The sequence below is a fragment of the Brassica napus genome, chromosome A9, assembly GCF_020379485.1.
Source record: "Brassica napus cultivar Da-Ae chromosome A9, Da-Ae, whole genome shotgun sequence".
Lineage (NCBI taxonomy): Eukaryota > Viridiplantae > Streptophyta > Magnoliopsida > Brassicales > Brassicaceae > Brassica > Brassica napus.
In genome coordinates, this window is record NC_063442.1 from 37,110,671 (window position 1) to 37,119,280 (window position 8,610).

Consider the following 8,610-nt stretch of genomic DNA (forward strand, 5'->3'; position numbering starts at 1 on the left):
CGTATAATGACTTCCCCCTCTTCTTCTTTCTTTTGTAAAGCAACGAGGGCCTTTTTCTAACTCATAATAATATCATGAACTTCGAAAATGACATCATATATGTACCGATAACACCAAAATTTTCATGTGAGATTATGTGAGGTATGCTTTATAAAAGAAAAGGAAAAAGAACGCGGGATTTTCACATTCTTTTTTCTCCGGGGAATGGATTATCATTTTTTTAAAAAAGGAAAAAGAATTGTGATGCTATTCGACAAGAAGTCAGTCACATGTTTATCACTTGTTTAAGCGGTATTGTTTTAGTGTCAAAAGGAAAATTAAAGAAAAAGGACGTCGAACGAATTTGAGTGGCATAGAAAGAAGGTGGCAGCTTTTATTTTATTTATATCATACTTTATTATAATTGGGTCCAAAAGAGGAAACAGAACATGGCTAAAAAATGCATTAACTTCTCCTGATGAGTCTCAGCAATATATGTGGATCGATGTTCGTGACACTGCTTTGCTTGTGACTCAATTCATGTAGTTGTGAAAACAAGATTTGCTCTTTCTTCTTATACTGCACACGGTAAGACCATGAACAGCTTGATATATTCTTTATCTGAGTCAAGCTTATGCAAAGCAGTACCACCATGCGAATTCTGTCATAATGTCCAGTAAATTTAGTAGTGGTTTATTTTTCAAGCTATTGATGACCACTCTACTTCGAATTGTTATCTTTTACAACAAATATTTCTGTTGGTATTTTAATATTTTCTGTGAGGATGAGATTAATATATCGATTTGATGACTTTTGAAATTTTTATTGTTGAGCTAATAACAATTGGAAGTAGTAAAAGAAACCATGTACTAGAGCCACATGGAATCGATAGCATATTAATATTTGAAGTCTTTGTTACATGCTTTTGTACAAACTTAATGTATAATCACACAAATCTTAAAACTATGAAAGAGGATTTTGTTGGAGCAATTGACGAAAACATGTGAGTTAACTTGGTTTGTTTGATCATAACTCAGATGATTTACATACAATAACCAAAACTATCAATCTTTGGAACTTATTTTCCTTGTTAATCGTGTTTTGTTGTGTCATAAATCGACAGACGATTTGCAATAACCAAAATGAACAATCTTTAGAACATGTTTTCCATGTTTTAATAAAGAAACTTGATCTGAAGTAGACAATTCTGGCTTTAAGGTACGTCTAATATAAATAGTTCCATAGATAACACTAATTGCTTAATGTTTTAATACATTAAATCGTGTTATCAATACAAAAGAAAAAACATTATTAAGATGATTGTGAACTATGTGGCATCATCAAATGCCGATCGAGGGATAACAACAAACACACAAAATTTATTGCTAATTAACCAATCATTCAACTCAAAGATACATAAAATTTATTTAAAACACTCACTAACATCATCATATCCATAACATACCTATCTCCGCAGGTACGTTACATTACTTCTCACACTTATAGCAACATCTACGACATCCCTAATTGTATCTTACATTAATGCGTCTTATTATCATCTCAGTTCCTAATTAACACTCTAGCTATAAGTCTCTCAACTCTTGGTTGTTTAAGAAAACATTACTAACACATGACATCCTTAAGAAGCTTGTACCTCCGAGTGGCCGTTCTAGGAGAAGGTACACTAGTTTTACCCTTGTCGGCTACTGGAGGTATACTACTACTTGCAGTAATCTGGTTAATCTCTTGGTTTTTGATCTGGTTGGCTGAAGAATATTCCGACCGGTACGATCTCTTAGACGATCCAACGCTAACACCGTGCTTTGCTCCTGTTCGACTCTTCGCTTCAAACTGACACCAATCGCAGATCTTAATTGGATCACCTTGCTCTTTGTAATAGCTACTACAGTACCTATATCACGATTATCATGATGATGATGAGATTATGTAAGTATATATATGGTAGTGGTTGAAGCAGTTCTTGTCTGGTTTGACAATATAAACATCCTATTTATATCATATATGCATGCTTGTTATTTGATGTATGATGATCATCTGCCTAAATTGATATGTACATGGTGAATGCACGTGGCACGTAATCTCACCGTCAACTGCTATTAAAATCTATTATATGTTGTTAATATGAATGATGATGGTGATGATGTTACACATATAATGTTATGGATAGACGACACATATGTAAATACTTACGAGTGTTGAAAGCGATTAAGGCACTTGCTGCAATGAAAGAGCTTGTCGAAGAAACCCACATCACCACACATGCAACACACTTTTCTTTCGAGATCCACCATTCTTGTTTCCTTAGCTAGCAGAAGATGGAGAATATATGAAGGAGAGGAGGAGATGTGAGAACGAGAGAGAACAAAAGGGAAGAACTGATTCTATAAGGAAAGAAGAGAGGAAAATAAATATAAATGTTTTAATCTAAACTTATTTTATTCGCAAGTCGGTCCATAAGTAATAATATTTTCTTTAGAAAATCAAGAAAGATATATTTAATAAAATTATAATATAGCGTAATAAGGCAGGTAGAGACCGCAGGTTGCTTTGCAGTCGTTTTCAGTTGAGCTTGGGAGGTGTAGAAACAAAGAACCTTTGATCAAAAAAAAAAGAAACAAAGAACCTTAAAATATAAAAATTGACGATTCAAATGACGGTTCTACCCTTGTATCTTTATTTCCATTTATTGGTTGAAGCATTTTCTTTGTCCTTTTTAGGGTTTTCACAGAGAGGGAAACTTGTGGGATGTCATTTCTTTGACTTTATCTCCGTATATAGAGAGCGTGGCAGACACTCCCGTTTTGGTTAATTAAGCCTCACAAGATACAAATCACACAATTGCATATTATTAATTTACATAATAAAATAAAGAGTTATTCTTGGGTTCACCCCATAGGGTGAACTTTTAGATTCACCAACCAATAAAAAATTGTCATTTTAAATATAATATCTTTTAATTAAGGAAACCAAATAACTTGACAAATTGTATTATTTTTTCAAAATAAAATTTAAAAATAAATAAAAATAATATATAAAAACGAATTTAAAAATAATAATAATGTTGTCAACAAAACACTAAACCCTAAACTCTAATACTAAACCCTAAACTCTAATACTAAACCCTAAACTCAAATCCTAAACCCTAAACCCTTGGAAAAACACTAAACATGTTGTCAACAAAACACTAAACCCTAAACTCTAATCCTAAACCCTAAACCCTTGGGAAAACCCTAAACCCTTAGGTAAACCCTAAACCCTTGGAAAAACACTAAACATTTGGATAAATTCTAAATTATAAATCTTAAACACTAAACTCTAAATCTTAAAAACAAATATTTTTTTTAAATAATATTTTTTTAGAACTATTGTTATTTTTATTTATTTAATTTTTTATTTTTTATTTTAAAAACATAATATAATTTGGCAAGTTATTTTGTTTCCTTAATTAAAAGATACTAGATCTAAAATGATAAATTTCTATTGGTTGGTGAACCTAAAGGTTCACCCTAGGGGGTGAACCCAAGAAAAAGTCTAAAATAAAAGGTTGTACTTGGTGAAAGAAAATCTGATATCATCGTGAAAATTAGTTGCATTTAAATGCGTATAAACCCATAGTATTGAAAAACATGTGAATATATAAAACTAATGGTTTCAGTCTCCAAGATTGATAATTATATCTACCAATGCGTTTGATCACCGTTTAATTTACACGGTAACCTTGAAAATGAAGAACTACTTTATTTAATATATGATATGGTATCAAATATGGTTATGCAAATTTAACAAGAACTTGATTCGTTAGAAATATGTGAAAGAAAGTCGATGCTTTAATTTCATCTTCAAATAGATCTACTTTTATGAATCCATGTGTTTCATAGACAAATGAATTCACAGGATCATAATAAATTTGAATATAGACTAGTCAACTCGTTCAATTTCTCGTGCATTGCATTAAAATCTTAAACAAACTTTCTGGAATCCTAAGTTTTAGATATCGTTTACCTTTTATATCATAGTTATATAAAATGTAACTTGTGAAACTTCTTGACAATATATATTTTTAAGACCCAAGTTACTACATACATGTACGTACGTGACCGAATACGCTAATCGTGTCGGAGTTGCATTATCACATCATTTCCAGAACACTCCTATTTAATTAATCCTATAACGCGTGCGTGTATAAAGCTATGTTATATATTCTCATATATGTATGTATCCATCCACTAGTAAAACCCGTGTGCTATGCACATTTTATATATACAACTGATGAAACATATTAACATACTTAACTTTTTTTTGTTCAACTTTAACATACTTAGCTAGACGACGTTTATAAATGTGATTGGTTCTAAGTTGTTGGAGACTTTTATAGATTATCAAACTGACATATACACACGATAGATTAGTATAAGTTGATGAGTGGAGCCCACTTTTAACTGTTCTTGGGAGTATATTTATATTTGGAAATGTAATATTAATGGTAAAACGTATTCATATAAGAAAATCAGCCAATTCGAGAATCATGCTATAATAGTGCCAGTCAACTCTGACAACAATTTTTCCCAATATGTTACGCAAGAAAACAGAACACATCTAACGTGTTCGTACAAGAAGAAAATATCATAAACCGTGTTCGTACAAGAAGAAATTATCATAAACCCTAGACTTTAGTTCAGATGTAGTTTATAGCTTAACTAGTTTTATTAAGATACTTTCTATTTATGTAAGGTTGAAGATTTTAATTAAAACATAAGTTTTGAATTTCTAATTCGAACAATAACACTCAGTTGTGTACTTTTTCATTTTATGTGCAGTGTAAGAGAAATTTGTTTATAATTGACTACAAATTCTCTCTTACATTCTTTCGTTTAGTATTATAAGTTTTAATAGCTATATAATGTAGTTTTATCTTGTTCCAAAAAACAATAGATGTATGTATACCGAGAAGTCTGGACTCGTTAGGGTTTTTAAGTTTTTAGTGCTGATTTTCTTTTTTTTTTGGTCAAAGTGTTTAGTGCTGATTTAGTATGTATACCGAGAAGGATCTATAATTCGATAGTCTAAGAGATAAATACAAAAGTTATTCATAAATATTTATTATATCGTAAGGAGTTTATTTTATTCCAAAACATGAGTAAAGTTATTCATATATATATTTATTATATATTTCATAAGGAGTTTATTTTACTCCAAAACAGGAGTGTCTGTACATTGTATAAAACTGTCACGTATTTTTATGAATAGTTAACTGGAGTTTATACTAGGCTACATGCATGAATCAAGTACAAAACAAAACCCGATAGTAAATTCAAAGTGCATCCGAAACCATGTATGCTGGAAACGGAGAAGAGGTTTATCTCTGCTCTTATCCCTAACTTGAAAGATTATGAACTTTCCAAAATTTCACAAGATTTCAAAACGAATAACTCTAAATGACCATCGAAAGGATACATTCAAGTGCTTGATGTATATTACCTCTAAGACAGTACTTGCGGGTTTGTATTTTGTACTATGGATTAAGTTTATTATACATATCACATATTAATTCATGGACAAGTTGATAGAGAGATACATTGAATAATTTAGAGAAAGGGGAATATTCATAACCCCTCTTAGAAGCTTTGTATGTGAGAAAGCCATGTAGATAAAATTATATATGGACATGAGGACATTGAGGAGGTAGACTCTCTGTTCCATGCTTCGCTCTTATTACCTTTAAGGGGACCATATATCTGTACATATTTTGTCCATTAATCTCAACCTTACGCGTGTCTCTGCGTAACACATGCAACGAAATATCTAAAAAGCTATATAGCGTTGTCTTAACGGCAAGTTCACGAGAAGTCACAGCGCGTGTCCCCACTCTCCCAACCTCCGGTGGCTCATGATCGGCGATGTACGGGTCCAGCAAAATAGTGGCGAGGCTAGTGACCGTTCACCCGATTCTTCGTAGGACCCACTTCCACTTGTTATCATCTCAGCTAGGCCGGGGCATTCGGATCGCCGGGTTGGGTTTGGATCGGGTCCTTTCGGGTCCGGGTCTAAGAGTTTAGGACCCGATAGAGTAATTTCAAATTTTTGGTTTCGGATCGGTTCGGATCGTGCTGGGTCCGGGTCGGGTCTTAGATAGTTAGACCTATTCGGACAATTAGAATTTATCGGTTCGGATTCGGTTTGGTTTCGAATCAGGTTCGGTTCGGGTTCGATTTAAAAAAGATATAAAAATACAAAAAAATATCTGAAAATATTTATATATCCAAAAATATTCAAAATTTTATTCAAAATTTGTGTTTTTATTATATTAAAATGTGTATATATACTAAACTATGCGAGTTACAACAACAATTTGTTGTCTTCTAGTGGTTGACCCCATGTTTTCTAGACAAATAACTCGTCTTTGATTCTCTCTTGGTTCATTTTATTTAATTTACATTATTAATTCGGGTACCCATCGGGTTTCGAGTTTGGATCGAGTCGGGTCCAAGACCCGCGGGTCCTCTGCAACAAGACCCGATAGGGTAATTTGATCGGGTCGGTTCTTACCCGATAATGCCCATGCCTAATCTCAGCATCTTCGGGTCAGATCTTCGGGTCAGATTTTCGGGTCCGGGTAAAATGCCCATGCCTAATCTCAGCAATAAGTCACACCATCAATTTCATCAAATCTATATTTAGTTAACCTTAGCCTAAACAAAATGATTCTATTGTCACTTACAAGCATAATTTTGAGTTGGAACGTCACGACGGAATAAAGTCCATTGAGAAAAGTTGTACTTCAAACTTTAAAGGTCAAAAAAAAAGAATAACACTAACTGATTTGTTGTATTTCAATGTTTTTTTCTTGTGTCTATGTACAATTTCAATATTTCTAAATTTTAATGTCATGGTTGAATATACAGGATAAGAAGTTTCTTTTAGCAAGTAAAATCCAGTTTAATCAGGATAAGGAAGCCATAAGTTTGATCAAAAAAAGATTGGATAGTACATTGCGCTATGCCACTTCATCCCTAGTGTATTTAACTTCCATAAATGGGTTTTATATATAGACTTCACGGCCCAATTCAAATCCTTAACTCAGGATTGTGGCCTTTGAAATTGTCATGGTGCTTCAATCATTGCCAGACCGCAGATGTCGAACGCACCTCAACATTCTTAATGGCTCTATACGACGACCGTAAGTGATTTCCGTCTAATGTCCGACACATTTTCTATGCCATGCATTTTCCCCAAGTGGTCGCTGTCGCATTCTATGGAGACTAGGCCCCACGGCCCATGATTGTATACACAATACAAACACATAAACCCACTCTACATCATCTTCTCGCTAGCCAATCATCTAAACCGTTGAATTGACCGTAAAGGAAGAAACAAAAATCATGCGTGGCTAAATCATCGACATGTACTTGTGTACTTCATTGGGATATGGCTGCAGCCTGCCGATCCACAAATTAGACGAAGTGCTTTTTTTTTCTTATTTGATTAGTGTGTAAGTAGGAATCAAGAAACCAATCTCCCCTCTCTTTTTCTGTGTGTTTTTGGTTAAAGATCTTTTTAAAAAATCTCTTGTTTTTTCGTATGCTTATCTCTTAGGGATGAGTAAAAAGACCACAAAACTAAAAAAAACGATGTCATGTGTACTCTCCGATGAATTAACCCATGGAGCCGAAAGGACGGTTAGGATAACGAACTTGAAATGCGGAGCCCGAGCGGCTGGCGAGCGAGTTGTTAGTGGCCAATAATTTCCTGGTTGATGGTATTCCTCTCTGCGTTTGGCACTCGATCCCAACAAACTAGGCCAGTAAAAATATTGAAAATATATCTATAAACAACTACCGTAGACTGGTTCTTTTTTTTTTTGAACATTAGACTGGTTCTTTTAAGAACAAAACTTAGGTTCACCCCCTAGGGTGAACCTTTAAATTCACCTCACCTCTAAGAACCAATCATAATGCCACATAGATTAATGGATAAAAACAATTAAATAATTTTTTAAAAATCAAAATAGTTAAAAATAATAATAATAACGCTAATTTTAACGACGTTAAAAACGCCAACTAAACCCTAAATCCAAACCGTAACCTTAAACCCGAAACTCTAAACACTAAACCTGAACTCTATACCTTAAAACCCAAACTTAAACCCAAACCCTATACCCTAAATCCAAACCGTAACCTTAAACCCTAAACTCTAAACCTTAAACCCAAACTCTATACCCTTAAACCCAAACCTAAACCCTAAACCCAAATCCTATACCCTAAATATAAACCCTGTACGTTAAAACCTAAACCCTAAACCCAAATACTATACCCTAAAATCCGAACCTAAATCCAAACCATATACTCTAAATCCAAACCCTATACCTTAAAACCTAAACCCTAAACCCTAAACCCAAACTATATACCCTAAATTCAAACTCTAGATCCTAAATTCTAAACCCTAAACCCTAGACCTTAAATCCTAAACCCAAACCTTAAATCTTAAATTTAAACCATAAACCATAAATCCAAACCCTATATCCTAAACTCAAATCCTAGACCCTAAATCTAAATTGTAAATCCTATACCCAAATCCAAAACTAAAATATTTAGATTAATGTTGATATTGTTC

The 8,610-nt window shown here is 33.3% G+C and overlaps 1 protein-coding gene across 1 annotated transcript; it reads right to left on the minus strand.

Moving 5' to 3' along the window:
- Window positions 1-1,338: 1,338 nt before the first annotated feature.
- LOC106413762 lies at window positions 1,339-2,443 on the minus strand. Its single transcript, XM_013854505.3, has 2 exons — window positions 2,191-2,443; window positions 1,339-1,891 (listed from the first exon to the last, which is right to left on the minus strand). The coding sequence occupies exons 1-2, from the start codon at window positions 2,289-2,291 to the stop codon at window positions 1,603-1,605; spliced, it is 390 nt and encodes a 129-aa protein (XP_013709959.2). The 5' UTR covers window positions 2,292-2,443; the 3' UTR covers window positions 1,339-1,602.
- Window positions 2,444-8,610: the final 6,167 nt, after the last annotated feature.

What these genes read in the sequence shown, in the direction of transcription:
- LOC106413762 (XM_013854505.3), bottom strand. Translation starts at nt 2,291, where the DNA reads ATGGTGGATCTCGAAAGAAAAGTGTGTTGCATGTGTGGTGATGTGGGT. An exon ending in CTTAATCGCTTTCAACACTC is followed by an intron (nt 1,892 to 2,190) that starts GTAAGTATTTAC and finishes ATCGTGATATAG; the next exon opens with GTACTGTAGTAGCTATTACA.